General features: G+C 43.2%; 2 protein-coding genes across 7 annotated transcripts in view; both read left to right on the forward strand.

The window, feature by feature from the left end:
* Nucleotides 1–590: 590 nt before the first annotated feature.
* Nucleotides 591–7,958, forward strand: SIKE1 (suppressor of IKBKE 1). 3 transcript variants are annotated; one of them, XM_067558732.1, is made up of 5 exons: nt 591–1,682; nt 2,405–2,547; nt 4,102–4,215; nt 4,900–5,032; nt 7,499–7,958. In XM_067558732.1, the coding sequence occupies exons 1-4, from the start codon at nt 1,328–1,330 to the stop codon at nt 4,999–5,001; spliced, it is 714 nt and encodes a 237-aa protein (XP_067414833.1). In that variant the 5' UTR covers nt 591–1,327; the 3' UTR covers nt 5,002–5,032; nt 7,499–7,958. The 3 variants fall into 3 exon arrangements, with proteins under 3 accessions (XP_067414833.1, XP_067414834.1, XP_067414832.1); XM_067558733.1 differs by lacking the exon at nt 7,499–7,958 and having other exon boundaries at nt 591–1,486; nt 1,577–1,682; nt 4,900–7,151; XM_067558731.1 differs by lacking the exon at nt 7,499–7,958 and having other exon boundaries at nt 4,900–7,151.
* Nucleotides 7,959–9,265: 1,307 nt separating this feature from the next.
* The window catches only part of CSDE1 (cold shock domain containing E1), a 47,017-nt gene continuing 38,179 nt past the window's right edge, over nt 9,266–18,103 (forward strand). For 3 of the 4 annotated variants that reach the window (XM_067558737.1, XM_067558734.1, XM_067558736.1), the window contains exons 1-2: nt 9,266–9,362; nt 15,312–15,702. The gene's annotated coding sequence lies outside the window, so the exon portion shown is untranslated. The remainder of the gene's footprint in view (nt 9,363–15,311; nt 15,703–18,103) is intronic. The other variant, XM_067558735.1, reaches the window with a different exon arrangement.

Consider the following 18,103-nt stretch of genomic DNA (forward strand, 5'->3'; position numbering starts at 1 on the left):
TTTGCTCAAAATGGCTGTTGGTCTGATAAAAATGTATTTAGTGAAGACTGTGAAATGCTTGTAAATTGCTGCGTGGATTTATCTCACTCATGTCAGTACTCCATGCTAAAAGAAAATATGTACATTTTGCATTATAACTTTAAAAATGTTTGCTCTGAACTTGTGAATCCAGGCACGAGGCTCATCCCCCCTGCCCATGCAGAAGGACTATCAAAATCAGATGGGCCATCGAGGTATATTACAATACAAAGGATGGATGAAGGGCCATATCCCAACTAGGAAATGCTGTGTGCAAGGAAGCCGGTCCTCCTGTGGACGTGGCAGCTGGATGAAGGATAATACAAAATCGCAGGAAATTGTCCCTCTCGTTGCTGTTTAAACTCTGACTCGGCTAGACTCCAATGAAGCCACAGGTTGCCTGGGGCTGCCTCCTGGGTGGGCCCATGAATTGACAGTTCAGGGCAACTTGGCCACGCCCGGAATTTGGGTGCGTATGCTTCACCGTGCGAATGTGCTGGCCTCACGCCTTCTCCTGCTGCCCAGCCACGGGCCCGCGCCGCTCGCCCCTTAACGCAGCAGTGGCTGCAAGCGCTGCCCTGGTGGGTCCCAGCCGGCCCGGGCTCAGCGCCTGGCTCCGGGACTGGCAGCGCCTGAGGGGGCCACTGAGGGGCGTGAGCGCCCTTAGCTCCGGGCCAGCCTGGCTGGGAGCCGCGCAGGGTCGGATTAGTCCGGGTGAATCTGGGGAGGAGCCACCCCGCCCTGCACCACCAGGCTCCACACCGCGCTCGGGGCGAGGGCTGGCTGGGTCTGCGGCCGGGGCCGGGGGGCACAGAACCGTGTCGCCGCCCATCCGCCGCTGACTGACTGACTGATTGACGCCCGGCGGCGGCGCTAGGCGCCCGCGAGGATACTACGCATGCGCGGCTGCGCTAGCCCACCGGGGCCCAAGGGCCAGTCGTGGGGAGGTATCACGCATGCTCCCTGCCTGGCGGCCCCGCCGGCGCGGAAGCGGCGGCCGCGGAGCTGAGTGAGTGGGTGAGTGAGGGTCCGTGCGCCCTCGGGCTGCCCCTGCCTCGTCCCGCCCTGCCCTGCCCTGCCCTGCCCATCTGAGGGAGCGGCCTCAGCGACCATCGCATCGCCGCGGCCTCGGGCACCCGAGCCGCTCACTAGCTTCCTGGCCCCGCGACGCACCGCCGCCGGGCCCCGGGCCCGCCAGCTCCTCTGGTGACGGAGAGCGGCGGGCGCGTTTCCCAGCCTGGCTCGCTGCCGGGAGCGGCTGCCGGACACGGGCGCTAATACCTGCTGCTGGTTTTCCTCACGTCTCGCTATGGCCTGCACAATAGAGAGGATCTTAACGGACGCGAAGACCTTGCTGGAGAGGCTGAAAGACCATGACAATGCAGCAGAGTCTCTCATTGATCAGTCGACCGTCCTCCACCAACGGGTGGTCGCCATGAGGGAGACTGGAACGTCCCCGCCAGAAAAGGTGAGTGCGGGAGACCCCCTTCCTCTTTCCGTGCGAAAGAGTCGTGCAAACGTTGTCACCCTTGGTAACACAGCCCCTTTGTTTTGCAAGTACCAAGAAGATGCACCTGATCTGAAGGACATGTCTAAATACAAACCTCACGTCTTGCTATCGCAAGAAAACACGCAGATCAGAGACTTGCAACAGGAAAACAGAGGTTAGTCTAGAGCACCAGGATTGCTCCTCAGAGGTTACTGTAGAGTACTAAACTATAGCTTCTCCTTTAGGAAGATCAACTGCATGTCATCTATATGCAAGGAAAAAGCAGCAACAAATATGGCTTTACATTTACCCATTGGCTTCTTATAGTTCTTAAGTGGTGCTCCAAACCTTTCTCTCAGTTACTTTCTTAACCCTGTCACTAAGCTCTCAGAAGCAAGAGTCTCTTCAGTAGAGTTTCTTGATGGGATTTTATTGTGAAGAAAGTGTGTTAAAGGTGGCAATTTAGAAACATGCATTTTTGAGAACAGGTGTAATGACTTGAGGAACAATGAGAATAAATGCATCCATCTGCTATGAAAAGACTTTCTTTTCTACAGCCGGTTATATTGAATAAGATGTTTGCTGTATAAATAAAACTTCAGGGCCTTGAGGCCAGTAATTTTTCCAGTATAGTGTAATTGGTTTTTTTCTATATAGATTCTAATAAAATGTGCAATTCTAAGTGGAGGGAAATTAGACTGCTTGAAAATTGAACAGTATGTTCTTGGTAAGGTAACTTAATTGAACAGGAAGCATGGGAGATTTTACACACCTGCAAAGCACTTGCCTTTAAGTCGGTGTATGTATAATGGAAGGTAACCTTACATAACTGTACTGGGGAAGGGTAGGCTACCCTTCAAAATAGTTGTTTCATGAAGATTGTATTGTATTTTGTAGAGTTGTGGATCTCCTTGGAGGAACATCAAGATGCTTTGGAACTTATCATGAGCAAGTACAGGAAGCAGATGTTACATTTAATGATGGGAAGAAAAGATGTGGATGCTGAACCAGTCCTGAAAGTGCATCAGGCTCACTCTGTGGTAGGTTGAGGATAGAGGGTAATAATTCTTTTACCTGTTTCTGGCAAGTGATGAGAATAAAATTTGTACTTTAAAAACCCTGTGCTCTTCCACTATCATTTACCTTTACACTCACTTTGTATCCTTTCCCACAAACAACTCTGCTCTTAAGTATCCTTCCTGATTCCATAAACCATGGAACCTCCTACACCTTCCATTCTTTCCTACATACACTACAACAAAAATCCACAGTTCCATGACAACTTCAATTTAATAAAATCTACATTTTAAAAATGAACTAACAAAATACATGAAACTTCCCAACTCCCTTTCTGTGGCCTGTTTCAGGGTTTGTTGTATATAACCTAAACTAAGTACCTCAAGACAGGAGTCATACTTTTATTCTCACCGCAAAGAGCCATGCATGTCCATGGCACTATAAATTTATAACAAAAGGATAAGAACCTAAAATGTCATTGCTCAGCAGTCCACTGAATTCTTAAGGAATCTTCACATGGAATATTTTAATCACAGAAGTTCCCAGTGCCACTGTCTGGAAGCCTCACTTGGGTCTCTGTTACATGCAATGACTTAAGAATTCTAAACGCTGACATTTATTATAATAACTTTAATGTTTTGGGCAATGTGATATAATAATTAATTAATATCAGAGGTCTGATGTAAAGTCTTAAAAGCCAAGGGATGCATCTGTAATGTTGTGTATTTTAATGTGGTTAGGCAATAACACCTTAACTCAGTCTGATCTGTTGTCTTATTATGGATGCGCAATCTAAATTGACCCAAGTCTTTAAGTGAGGCTAATGTTAACTCATTGTGTCCTTGTTTCGATGAGTATTATTCAGTTCCTCTGAGGTTAAACGCTTTTCAGAATTTAATATAGCCTTGCCTCCAGAATTTAGCTGCAGGAATCACCATGCTATAGTTTGGTCTTTGGAACAGAATTCCTGACATTACTATCTGGAACTACTTTTGTGGCTGAATTCTTTACGTTATGATGGCATGTCCAAAGTGGGAGCCAATTCCACGGTGCCACTGGGAAAACGTCAGCATGGGATGTTGCTGCACTTCCGAGGACCAGTTCTTAAAGTGTATCTTTGGCCTGAAGGAACAGAGCTGCCTCCAAAGGGATTCTGTAACAGAACTAGCCTTAGGGAGCTCCTAATTAAATGTTCTTGGTATTTTTTATTTGTTTAGCTTACTCTAAATGAGAGAGGGCTATTAAATTTGCCTGCTAAGTATTTTCATCATTTTGTGGAAGCCAGCTCTTTTTTCTTTATTTCAAATAGTTCTGTTTTGCTGTGTTCTGAATCACATTCTTGTAATGTACTTGAATATATCTGACTTACTGCAGGATGTACCAACACAACCACATTCCCTTGAACTCTTGTCCCACTACTTGTCACTTTTTGAATGATTCCCATGTTAGTATTTAAGGGTATTCTGGAGACTGTTCTATGGAATGTGAAATGTAGCTATTGAAAATGGATTTGGAAAATGTAAAACACTGTTACTTTCAACTGAGCATAGTATTGTCCTGCTTCAATTTATTTGCAGGAAATTGAGCGTCACATAGACAGAATCTCAGAGATGGGAAAAGTGATGAGAAAAGCTGTTCAGGTGGATGATGATCAATTCTGTAAAATTCAGGAAAAACTAGCTCAGTTGGAGGTAAGACCTTGGTGTGGCTGTGAAGCTGATGGTGGGAGGGACATGTTGCCTGCTCGTACTCACCAAGGGGGAGTCTAGGTTTTGGGATATTGATTGACTTGGAGAAATCCTTTCTGCTTCATACCAGGATATGACACAGGCCGTCTTTTTAAATGGAAATCCTAATGGTCTCTTTAAACTTTCCATACAGTAAGTAGATGCTAGAAAAAAATCACCAGATAACAAGCAGCTTTTGAAAGACATTTGTCTTTCCATATTTAATATTTCTATAGCAGTTAGCAGTGAGGACTTTACTTCATAGAGGCAGCTGTTTTGTACAGTATTCACTAGTCTTGTTGTGAAATACTTTTTCTGTTCACGGAGAGCAGAAAGTAAGAGACAGAAGGACACACCATCTGTGCTCCCTATTTTTGTGTATTTTGACACCAAATTAAAACATTTAAAAGCGGGGAAAAAAGAGCACAGCCCCTATGTCTCTCTATTCAGCCAAGGTTCTTCTGGGGGTGTGTGCGTGTGTGTAATCAAGAGGTAGAAAACACATCTTAGGTTATTTAGTTCCCCTCTCTGCCAGTGCAGGGGTGTTCCCCACTGTACAATTTCAGTATTTTAGGGCTTTTAACTACTATTTTCATTTAATTGTGAATTAGTTCATTTCTGTTTTTGCCAAAATAATTGATTTTGCAGCTTGAAAATAAAGAGCTGCGAGAGCTGTTATCTATCAGCAAAGAAACTATCGAGGTGAGGAGAGAGGAGCTGCCTGACATTACATCTCAAGCCACAAAATAATTCTTTCCAAACTCTTGACTTTCCCAAAATGGTATGGAAACCAACCACCTTACAGGAAGATGTTTTATCTATTAATTATTTTTTATTAATTCATGTATTTCCTCATATCCCTGTCTGATGTCACCCTCTGATGGCAATGGTTTGCATTGCTGCTCAGTCTTAACAGTATACAGCATTTTAACAATGTGGTATTAATGCAGCTATACTCCTTGCAATTGTGTTTGTTTCCCCTGATGAAGAATGTTTCTGGATCTGCCTCAGCTGGAGACATCTAACTCTGTATACAGCAATTCAAACCCATTTTAGCATTCTCACTTCAACAGTGGGTATAGAGCATTTTATAGGTTGTGGTTTTTTGAAAATCTAGTTGATATGAGTGAAGGGAGAGGCTGTCTTGTAAATATTAAACATCACACATTTAATTTTGCTTTAAATAACTCTCCAAACAGCATTTAGCTGGGTTAACAATGTCACTTGGATACAGATTGGTAGACTCTCTGCTTCTAATTGTAGATAGAGAAAGGAATGGCAGAGTTGTAATTTAGCATGTTTTCTAGCTCTTGTGTTGGATGGACTGAATTCACCCAATACCCAAAAACCTAGGTAATGTTTAAAACTGTCACTCTTAATCCAGTAACGATAGGGGTTTTTTTAAATACAGACTTTCTATCCCTGTTAGCAAGTATTTGAATGATTTCTTTTCATTAATTAATATCAATTTCTCAGTTCCAACAAGAATGTAGTTATTACTTCATCCTCTTCTCTGAGTGAGGGTTCTATTGGATACAGATGGATTTAGACCTTATGTTTCTGATTGGGAAAGAATTCCTTCCCTCATCCCAGAACATCTTTGGAAAGTGCGAATTGGGTAGAGACAAGGTATTTCTGGAAAGGAAAATAATGGAAGAAAGGAAAGGAGAGAATTTTTCTCCCATCTCAGGTGAAGAATTAATAAAATAAACAACTCAGTGCACTATTTTTCCGCAGAACTCCGTGTTTTGAGAGCAGACAGCATTTTTCTGCATTCCTCTTTTGTTGGGATACTTCAAGGACATTTTCAACATAATGCTTTACTGTAGAGATGCAAACAGAGTAATTATATATCATGTGTCTTGCTTTTATGGTAATGTGTGCTGCGAGGTTGGCGTAAAATGCATTCCACCCTTATAATACTATCCTGAATTATGCAGCAGCTTGTTTATTAAGATGTGAAGTTTTAAGGAATCGGAACTTGAGCAGCAGTTGCTTTCTCAGACAGTCATCACAAATCCTTACTAGGAAGAGGGGTCAAGAGGGTGCTGTTTTTAATGAGTACTTCTGCTATTCTGCTTTTCTAAAAGTAAATATTCACTGTAGAATGTGTGACCCTAAATGTGATGTTGTCTGTGACTTATTGCCTTTGGGAGGGAATTCCAGAAGAGCATTAGTGTGCTCAACTCCTATTGAAGTCAATGATTTAGGTGCCTAACTGTTGAAAATCTAGCCTATCATCATAGCACCTGAACTTCAGTCCAAGAGCAAAATACCTCCTTGTTGCTTCACCTCCCACAATTTATCTTCCTTAATGGAAGCGGTGAGGAATAATCTGGCACCTTTCTCAAACTTCATCTCCTATATGACCATACTGCAACCACCAGGACCTGGGATTCTGAGTACAGAACTTGAAATTGGTAGGAAAACTGCTGCTACTGTGTGCTATACAAAGGTAGACTAATTAGTAGAAACTGGTTCAGCTGTTCATTAACACCAGTTGTAGCTTTATGCATTAAATATGCCATCAGTGCCACTTTCAGAGTCTAGTTCCTGTAATGAGCAAATATATGCTCAGTATGTTGGATTCTAATTTATACTGTAAATATTCTAGGGGAGAAGATACTATAAATAAATTAAGGTGTTACTGTGCTGTGCTACTATAATTATTCTCTCATTTGTCTGCTCTAATAAGTCAGCCAACTTGAAACAGTTTTCTTTACATCTCAGGTTTATCAAATGTATATTGGCTTTTTTTTTTTTTTTTTTAAATAAATGTTTTGAAGTATTACCATCTTAGTGTGCTTCATATGGGTGGCAATTTACCAACACTTGTAATCTAATGCAATGTGATTACTTTGACTGTTTGTTTAGAAGTTAAAACAGAGGCAAAACAAAAATGAGTGCTTTGTATACCGACTTTGGACTTACGTAAGAAAAATCAGCCTCAAAAAAGGGGATAAAGGAATTAGTTCCACTAGCGTGGCCTTCAATTTCTGTGAGAGGGTGACATACTGTATCTCTGCAGCAGTGTCTCCTGAGGAATTACAGCTATCTGTGCTAGATTTGACTGAGGAATGTGCTCAGAATGCTTTACATTGTAAACACTTTGAGGGACAGGACTATATTCCTATATGTCCACATTTAACCCCCGGTACATGATAGATTTTACTATAAGACCAAGGCTGTGAGCTGGTAAAATTACATATGTTTATATCATGTGAGACCATTTACTCCCATACTGTAGATCTACTGTAAGAATGAAGTACTCTTATGCCCATTGACTGTGGGAAGCTGCATGAAGGGGCCAACAGTGGAAGAGCCCTACTACCCCATCAACCAAAGAGCTGGAATTTATTTAGCGATGTGATTCATACTCTTGTCAGAATGGAGAATTTTGCAACATAGAAAAAACAACACTTTCTATTAAACAGGCATAAAAACTATGCCTTCCACTACTAACACTTGCCTATTCCTGGTAATTTCCCCTTCCAGCTACCTATGAACATGGGAATCAAATCACAAGATTAAACAGAGGTGATGTTGACTAAGGTCTCCACAGCTGAAAGACCACTTTGTTAACCTAGTGTGCTACTTTGTCCTTCGTGTTGCTTTCTGTTTAGCACTTTTATCCATGGAGGGAAAGGATAAAGCCCCTTCTACCAAAACTTTGAAATGTCCCTCTAGATAAAGTAGGGCCTGATAGCTGCTCTCTACAATTTTTTTCTGACATCATAAAATCCTTATTTTTGTTCCTAAGAATTTTGTTTAGATTTTTTTCACGTTCAGTCATGAACATTTCTGATCCTTAAGCGAGTTACAAGACAAATTCATCCACTGTCAGTGTCTTTGGTTTCTTTCTGGTGAGTCATTTGTTAGAGTTGTGGAGTTATTTCAGGCTTTTCTGTGAACAGAGGAATCCTGCATTTTACATACATTCTCATGTCCCTGTTAACAATTCCAAAAAATAGAACAAATGTCTGTAATGTAATACAGGAAATTCCAGAAATAGATCTAGTGTGTGGGGCAAGATCTGCATTTTAGCATTTCATGACTGGCATTAAAAGACTAATTTGAAATAGTACTTTTATTCTGGATAGTAGAGCAGCAGTTCTCAAAGTGTGGGTGGGGACCCCAAAGTGGGTCATGACCCCATTTTAATGGGGTTGCCAGGGCTGGTGTTAGACTTGCTGGGGCCTGGGCTTGTAGCTGACTCCCCAGCTCCACTACCTGAGGCTGAAGCCATTGCCTAAGGGTTTCAATCCGGGCAGTGGGGCTCAGGTTACAGCCTCCAGGCCAGGGCTGAAGCCCTGGGGCTTGACCCGTGGGGCAGCTGGACTCAGGCTTCAGCTCCCCAGGGCTTGGGCTCAGTCTGTGGTCCCTCTTCTTGGGGCCATGTAATAATTTTAAGTGCCACCCATGCTGGATTTCTTAGCAGCAGCCCCACAGCCTGACTTGCTTTGCAGCCTGGCCCAGGGCCCTGCTAGTGCTGCTGCCCTGCCTGTGCCAGCGCCTGTCATCCTGCGGCATGGTGCCTGTGTGCGCCCAGGAGCATCATGCCCCGCACCCTGCCTGAGTGTCTGGGCCGCTCCTGAGAGGGTGAGCAGAGGTCCTGATTTTACAGACAGTCCTGACATGCGGGGCTTTGTCTTCCAGAGGCGCCTATTACCTCCCGCCCCGCCTGTCCGCGTTGGTCACACGTGCTATCCCGTCCCCGCTAGCGCTGGCACAGACACACGCGGGGCGGGGCGGGCCGCCTGGCTTGGGGCTGCGCTCGCGGAGCAGTGTGCCGTACGCGGCTGCTGCCTTCGGCGGCCCCAACACCCGCTTGGCTTAACTACCCTCCACTACTCCCTGTCCCAGACCCCCTCGTCTAGTCCCCCCCACCCGGGGGACGCATGCGCACTGTCTACGGTGGCCCTTTTCTGCGCTTGCGCATTCTCTCAGCTTCGTGAGTCGGGTTCCTTCCCCGCGCGCACGCGCATTTTTGCTCCTGTCCCCTTGGCTGCCCCTCCCCGCGGCTCTCGCGAGAGGCCGGGAATTTATTTATTCCTACGTGCTGTGCCGTGCTGCTCATGGCGGCGCTGGAGCGGGGGCGCTGAGCTGTTGGGGTAAGTGCAGCCCAAGGAGCGGCCTTTGGGCGCCCGCCCCTGCTTGGTCAGGCCCTGTAAGCTGTGGGACGGGCTCGGGTGCCCTGAGACCCCGCGTTCCGTCGCTTCCTCCGCTCAACGGTCCCGAGCGAGCAGCGCCCCTCCCCCCGCCTTTTCTGTGGTGGGGTGTGGATGGGCTGAGGGCGCCCGGTGGAGAGGGCTGCTGGGGTGGGCTGCAGCCGGGAGCGGGTTACCGCTAGGTGCAGGCCGATTATGGGGCCTGGGCAGTGAGAGCAGCGAACACTACAAGGCCCGGCGGGCAGTGGGTGGGGGCCTGCCGCGGGGGTTGGTGGGGGTGTAGTTCGAGCTGCGCGGGGGCCTGGTCACTGGGCAGCTCCCGTGGTGCTGGTCCCGGCATCCACTGCACAGGACCCCCTCTGTGGGCCGCTGAAGTAGCGGGGCCTGGTCGCCGGGAGCACGCTCGGTACCGATGCGCCGCGTGAGGGGCCTGCCGAAGGACTCCGGGGATGGATTGTGGGGCGCGCATGGGGCTGCGGGGCTCTGGTAGGCGAGAACTACAGCTCCCGGCATGCAGCGCGCAGCCAGCCCTGCCCGGGAGTGAGACCAGGCCTGTCTTCCTTTGTGTGAGGGGGAGCAGGCGCCATTTTCCTCCCCCCTTTGTATGCAGCGAGGGGCGCAGGCCCGCACTCTGCGGGCACGGGGAGCCGTCATGGCCGGCGGAGTCGCGGGGCTACATCCTGCCTTAACGGGGTTATGGGGAGGGGCGCCATTCTGGGCTGATGCTTTGTCACGCCCTAGGCCTCTCCCGCCCCTCACCCTCTCGCGGAGCCCTACCGGGCAGCCCTCGGCAGACCAGCGCGGCTTCCCGTGCTCGGCACGTCCGGGGCTGAGGAGTTCGGTACCACCCCACGCCGAGGCGTATGTGGGTTTTGTCTCCTCAGCTTTTCACAGCTGCCACCATCTTGCTGCAAAGGAACCATGTGTTGTAGCCGATTTGGAGGCCTGGTTGGCGAGGCTGCTGCTCCCTGCTGCCGAATATGCGCTTGGATATCAATGCCATGCGCTAGTGCACTATAAATGTCTGCATCATGGGCCGCTTGGTTTGCTGCAGGCCCCCAACCGGTGCCCTGCTAATGAGGATGATGCGTCAGATTCTGTTCTTTGTCACTGCCTGGAGTAGTAATGTCGTTCTGCAGTAAACACAGGCTAGATTTAAAACTGTTTAACTCTTTTTAACATTATTTACCCTTGCATTGGTTTGAATTATTTTAAATACATCTGATCACTTTCCTGACCTACTAACAAATTTGTCACTTCAGTCTTTACCTTGGCTCCCTCCCTTCTCCCCTTTTTTCAAACATGCTTTTAAACAATCTCAGCTTCACAGTAGTGGCATCTAACAGTTGCTGACTGCATTGCCCCAGTTATATGGCTGGAGTTTTTACTCCTGTTATTTTTAGCTGATAGAGGATGCTGAAGCAATGAAATATTTGAAGGATCTCCATAAGAAAGTTTACTATAAATTAGTAGTGTTACCTCTTCACAGCTGTGATTTGCTAGCTAAAAACGTAATATCCAATCTCCATTAAACATGGCAGCATCGTTCACTTAAGATACCTATCATATTTTAAACAAGCTCATGTTGGAGTTAAACATGAGTGGTGGTTTAACCCCATCTGTTGACATGCGTGAAATGATACGAAAATGCACCCCAGTTTTGAAATAATGGGTAAGAGAAAATAGTGTGACTGCAGCCTGGCAATGCTTTGATTGTGATCAACTTAAAACATGCACCTACAGAGCATTTAATACCATCCTTATTTAAACAAATTAAAACTTGAAAGATCTTAAACCGCCAAACATGTATAGGTTTAGCTTTGTCTCTTTGCTGTCTTTGCCTTAATCCTCTCAGCTGTAAATACACAAATACAGAGACCAATGTGACTTGAGCACTGGGCAGCTGCTCTGAGTGTTTATGGTTGAGAGTATTTATAGCAGCTGAGTTGAAAAGTAAAGAATTTAAGGCAGACGCACACTCAGATTTTACTCAAGTTCTGTCTGTCTCACCAAACCTTCAATATTGTAAGAATGATAAACTCATGCATCAAATCAAAGTTAAGAACTGAAAGTATGTGCTTAATTTTTTTTCCATATCTAATTAAATTAGCCCATGGCAGAATTTTAATTAGAATAAAAAATGCTTTCAATTGCTTCATGAAAGAGCTAAGTCATGTTCCTGCAGGGCTAAGAAGTGTTTAATGTAGTATCAATTTAACAGTACCAAAAGTGTGTTAGGCACCTCAGGATGAAAAATATTTTAATAAGGGAATCCTGACTCGTTTACAAGGCATGCTCCCCCCATCCCAGTCTCCAAATCTATCTCAATAGGTTCTCTCCATCCTTAGTGTGTCCTTTAAGTTTCTACATTTTCTTCTGTGACAAGTCCGTGCATAATGTCCGTAATGAGACATGAAGCCCTATTTGCACCGATGATGCTGTATAGTAACCATTGGTGCTTCATAAGTACATTATGGGGAAGATGCAAATGGATGCTGTCACTTGTTTTTGGTAAAGCTTCTCAATGTAATCTCTTCAGCATCTCTCAAATAGTTTAATTTATTGCAGGTATTGTGTAGGCATAGGGAGGGGGGAAGTCTAAAAACATAATGCTTTTGGGAAACGTTAGTAAATATCAAAATTTGGTGCACATTATTCAGTTTTTTTATAACAGGCTGGATGAAATGCAGGTCTGAGAAAGAGACTCATCCATGTTTCACCAACATATTAACTCAAGTTCCCTTTTCCTGATGGAGCACTAATGATCTGGACATAAGCTTAAAGTTTTGAGAAACATAAAAAATCAAGTGGCTTTTTTCTAGGCTGGATCATGCAGAGAGATGCCAAGTTGTACTGCTGGTGCATTTTAGTTGCTTGGAAAATTACTGAGATAAAATAGGACTATATATCTGAAAAAGCTTCATTTTGAGCTCTCAGGTATGTGTGGTTCTCTAGCACCTTACGTGAGTGGGGGGGACTCCAGTCATAAAACAGTGAGTCATTCAGTAATGTGAAACAATTTTTGTAGTCAGAATGATATTCTCTGAAGCTGATGGAAAGGACTGATCTCAGCGAATTGCAAAGAAATGATCATGAGAGAGAGATAGTTCACCCTACCTAAACACAGGCCTGTCTCAGAGCTGTAGGGTGGATGGTGGCTTTTCTTATAGTCTCCACCATATGTGCACCAAGGCATATTGGCAGTGAAGAAAAGAGAATTTCTTCCAACACCACGTTGGAAAATGGAACTTCTCTTGGGGTAGCTTGCTGAAGTATTAACTCCTATAACATCAGCATATCTGACACACTGTGTTCTACTGCAGCAATGGAGGGGAGCTTGACGATCTTAAGTTTTCTTCCCACTGAAGTTGACTGACTAACGTTTTCACAATAAGCAGTGTTGACTTTTTTTATATTCAGCTTTTATTCACTCCAGTTCAGATATCACATAAGAAACCTGGGCTTTGTAAGTTATTCAAACACTTCCTGTTTAGAAGATTAGTCAGATTTTGCATCTGAGCCCTGTTATAGCATTATGGGGTGGTGGGCTTTGTCTCTATCCTTGTGGATCTGGCTCTGAGGCTCTACCCATTATTTCAGGGATCCTCTGGAGGTCAGAGCTATCTGCATGGAGGCCATGTGCCTCTGCAGTATCTCATAGACCTCTTGTATCCTCACAGTGTATTTGTGTTAAAGCTATGCGTTGTCTTACAAGTTTCTGATGTTCAAAATTTCCCTTTTGATACGGTGTTTTCAGTTTATGGAGGAGGAATCTTGCATCAATCAATGAGAACTTAGTATGCTTCACAGTGGCTGATGGTTTCTCAAGCCCTTCTGGGAGAAAAGGGGAATGATGCTGCAGAGAAGGCACTCGTATGCTGAGTTAGTGTCCTTAGCTTCCAGATGATGTGGTATATCATAAAAATATAGTGCTGGAAGAGAACGTGAAGTCATCAAGTCCAGTCCCCTGCACTGAGGCAGGATTGGCCAACCTGTTCTTAAAAACCTCCCGTGGTGGGGATTTCAGAACCTCCATTGGAGTCCTATTATAGAGCTTAACTACCCTTGGTTAGATATTAGGAAAACCTTTAAGTGTCTCTTGTGGCAGATTAAGCCCATTATTTCTTGTTGTGACTTCAGTGGACATGGAGAACAATAGATCATTCTTCTTTCTAACAGTCCTTAACATATTTGCAGACTGTTATTAGGTACCCCCATCAGTCATCTTTTCTCAAGACTGAACGTGCCTGGGTTTTTTTACCTTATATGTCAGGTTTTCTTAACGTTTGATCATTTTTATTGCTATCCTCTGGGCTCTTTCCAGTTTGTCCATGTCTTTCCTAAAGTGTGACACTCAGAACTGGACCACAGTACTCCAGCTGAACCTCACGAGTGCTGAGCAGAGAGAGAATTTTTTCTCATCTTCTACTTACAACTTTTGTGTTAATACACCACAGAATGATGGTAGCCTTTTTTTGCAGCGGCATCAATTGTTGACTCACATTTAATTTGTGATCCATTATAACCCACAGATCCTTTTTGGCAGTACTACCAACAAAACAGTTATTCCCCATTTTGTTGAGCATTTGGTTTTTGCTTCCTAAGTGCAAATTACTTCACTTGCCTTTTTTTGAATTTAATCTTACTGAATTCCGTCCTATTCTCCAATTTGTCAAGGTCCTTTTGAATTCTAATCCTGTCCTCCACAGTGCTTGCAACTCCTCCCGGCTTGGTGTCTGCAGATTTTATAAGCATGCTCTGCACTTCATTACACAAATTGTTAATGAAAATATTGAATAGTAGTGGATCCAGAACTGACCCCTGTGGGACTCCACTAGATATGCCCTCCTAATTTGACAGTGAACCATTGATAACTACTCAATGAGTACATGTTTCAACTAATTGTGCAATGTATGACTTCATTATTTTCTTATCCACAGGCTGCTTTTAAACTAGCTTGTGTGCAGTTTAGATGTACACCCTAAAATATTTGAATTTGTTTTTAAAAAAGCCTTTTCTATTGTCACCCTCAGTCTTTTACCTAGTAGTCGTGTGTATTAAATGTCCGTTTTTGATTAAGTCCTCTGCTTGTGGAAATTGAAACAGCACAGAAATGTGTTGGGAAATGACTGTAATGCCCAGTCATTACTACAGAGTGGACTAGTCTAATATTATAGTTATGCTGTTCATTGGCTCTAGGTGTTGCATAATGAGGTTTTGAAATGTCATAAAATGACAAATGACGTTACAACTTGTCCATGTTGTGTCAGAGCATACAGGCTGACCACTTACAGCAGTGGCACAGATTCGAGGGATGCCATCAATTGGAAATGGATTAATTTTTATATGAAGTTAAAGTAGGTCCAGGTACTACACCTGCCCCAGTATCTCCCTGACCATACTGTTTTCTTAGTTTCTGGTTGTATGAAAGACCCATACAAACAGCAAGGGAGGCTTGTTGATTAAACTGTGAAACAGACTAAATATACAGTGCTATCAAATAGATTATATAAATAATTTAGAGGGAAAAGTTCAAATTTACATTAAAAGATGCCTTTCATTTGGTATTGTTCAAAGCAAGGTTACTGTATTTGTTTTCTGTATATAATAAAATTGGGAGCTTTCTTGAAAAGCATTACTGCATCTGAAGAGGCGGTCATGAGTTGGAAGTGTTTCTGTTCTTTCCCTGTCTGGAGGTGGATCCTCTTGGAAATCCAAGACTAAAAATGGGAAGACTAGAGTACATCTGTAAAAATAGGTAATCTTGTCTGACATGGAACAAACCTGCAGAGTTAAGGGAATGACGAAAAACCTGGTGGTAGGAATTTATGGGGCAAGTCTATAGTATGTTTTACTCCCAATTATTCTTAGTGTGTGTTTTTTCTTCTCCAGTATGAAGTGTAACAGAACAGAATTTACCACCTGAAACTGCTGCTTCAAGGTCAGATCAGGAAAAGAACACACCACATTGTAACAACAAAACAAGACCAAAGAAGAGTAAACTTACGCTGAAGACACAACGCTTGATCTGAAACAGGAAGTTTGTGCCTACTCAACAGCTTCAAAAGAGCACGTCCCAACGCTGCTAGTAGTCTTTGTTTTCTCCAGTGCTGCACTGAAACTACCCAGTGCAGCAGCGGTTATATTCTTTATTAACTTGATAGATCATTTTCCTCTCGCTGTCTTTTTTTAATAATAGCAGTCTTCATACTTTGAAACGTGTGCTGAAACAGAAGAATCAGCGAATACTACTGAAAGTGCAATATTTGAATATCACTGCGAGGTTGGTGCATGTACCATCTCTATTAAACAGTTAAATGTTTCTGAACGAAATCCTTCAATTATTTGACATGAAATGTTTAAATGTAATAAGTTGTATGTTGTTAAATGTCCACTGTTGTGTAGACTAGTTTTTGCTGGTTTCAAATGTGTGAAGGTAGAATTAATAGCACCTGATAGTTTTAAATAGAAGACCAGTTTGTGGAATCTCTTTTTAAGAATTGTCACTTAGTTCATGTTTCATTGCTTTCCATTATTAGCCAATCTTGTAAATACAATCATTTCTCAAAGCTTCAGCTATTTTTCTCATGGATGCTCTTGAAATATCAGTTTACGTTAATGCTTTAAATCTGGATATTTTAAAAATAATGCCTATTTTTCCTCAAATTCTCAGATATTACAGCAGTTGATAGTCTCCATTTCTGTAAATTGGCAGGTTAGATGTGCAAGCTAACTTCTTTTGGCAGTGGACTGCTGAGTTAGACCATAACCATGAGTCCAGTCTAGCAAAGAAGCATCTGGCTTCTGCATTGCAGAAATCAATCCAAGCTTCCATAGACTGGTACAGCAATTCCAACTTTTTTTGATCTGGCCTCTTGTTCTTAAGGCAGCTTCTAAACACCTTTTGTGATATGTGGATAAGTGGCACATGTAAATTGAGTTTTGTTTGATTTTTGTTGTATGCAGCATTATCAGATTAAGTTGAAACAAATGTAGGAATAAGGCAAGCATGTGGAAAGAAATTGTTGAATTTTCTATGCTGTCTTCTCCCCTACTTCATACATTAGTGCCAACTTGGGCAACGCGTCTCCAATCAGACTGAATTTGTCATCTTATGGTCAATCGGTAAGATTTTTGCCATACTAGCAATATTCTTAAATCCAAACTAGCTCAAATGGTATAATGCAACAACTTCCTTTGAGCAAGAGAAATTACAGCAAGGTACCTTTACCTTGCTAGTTAAGGTTTTTTAATATAGTTCTTAACTTTTTGTGTATTTGTAATGCACTTGAATACCTCCAGTACCAAGATCTCTAGCAGTTCTGCTTCAGAACCATGAAGAGGCCATTTTTCAAATAGATTTCAGAAAACTTGTTCTTTGGGGCTTCTTATCAATGTGAAGTGTCTGCCTCCATCACTATCGCTCTTCGAGAGTAGGTTAGTGGCTTCACTCATACTGGTGCTGAGCTATTTTCAGTTTGAAAACCATTTCATTCCCTCTCCCCCAATCATTTCCTCCCTATTGGCCATTTACAGGACCCCAGCTCCTTCTTTTAAAAAAAAAAAAAAAAAAAGTGTCATTAGCTGTTAAAACTAATCAATAGGGAGTACTTAAAGAGGTCTTGTCTTCCCTTGAGGTTGTCTGCCTCAGAGAGGTAGGTACCCTAGGGGCTGCAGCACTTCAGAGATGGGTATTCCAAAGGCTGAAATTCTGATCTGGCTTAGGCTGATGGCAGAGGGCTCTTTGCTGCAGTGTAGAACTGTGTAGGGCATCTTGATCATGTTCATGATTACAGAATAAAGGTATTTTGAGCATCTGTCTGACTATGCCAATAGTGTGGTTTTGAAACTTCTTGTAGTTTTAGAATTTTACCTTTACAGCTAGTGTTGTAGTGGTAATATCTCAAATGCACTTATCTTCATGATATGTATTAGTGCATTTTGACACAGCTACTAGAAATTCTTTAGGTGTTCTCTAAAGCTTGTACCACTTGCTAATATTTAAACTGAGAATGTAACCGTAAGTCTTGTGTTAAGCTTTAGTTGATGTAGCTCTTGATGCTTGATGAGTTTTTCTGGTATCTGTAAGGTTTCATATTTGACACATTTATTCAGATAGAAGTTACGAACTTTGGTTATTACTGAGATGAGAAATTGCAACAGTTTGAACAAGACCAAGTTAAAGTGGTCAGATTTCTTAAAAGCTTGTCACTCTTGCATGTTACTTAAAAGAATGAATCCATACGGCATTATGGCTTATCAAAAACTCTAAAAATTCCAGTGTGACAGAAAAACGTCTATTGATATAACAGGTCTGTAGCAAAGTTACTGGCCATAGTACTATTACAAATGGAGAAAAGTTAAAATGCTGGGCAATAGAAGGGTTCAGCTTGCTCTTGAAGTTACATTAAGGACCAGATCCTGAGGGATGCTTACTACTTGCAATTCTGAATAAGAATAGATGAAAGTTTCAGGTGCTCAGCACCTCTTAAGAGTTGATTTTTATCTATGCTGTGCCCTTCCAGTCACAGGGAAGCTTTTATAAGAAGACCTGGGAAGTTAATAAAAATGGGAGAGTTGAAACACTCAAGCCTTCTTAAAGCTGTAGATTCTCTCAGACTTAACTAGTCTTTCAATTCTCAATATTCCAATTTATGAGTAATGCCGTATTGATGGACACAGGT

The sequence above is a fragment of the Emydura macquarii genome, unplaced genomic scaffold, assembly GCF_026122565.2.
Source record: "Emydura macquarii macquarii isolate MOO-44397 ecotype Brisbane River unplaced genomic scaffold, CSIRO-AGI_Emac_v2 contig_2184, whole genome shotgun sequence".
NCBI lineage: Eukaryota > Metazoa > Chordata > Testudines > Chelidae > Emydura > Emydura macquarii.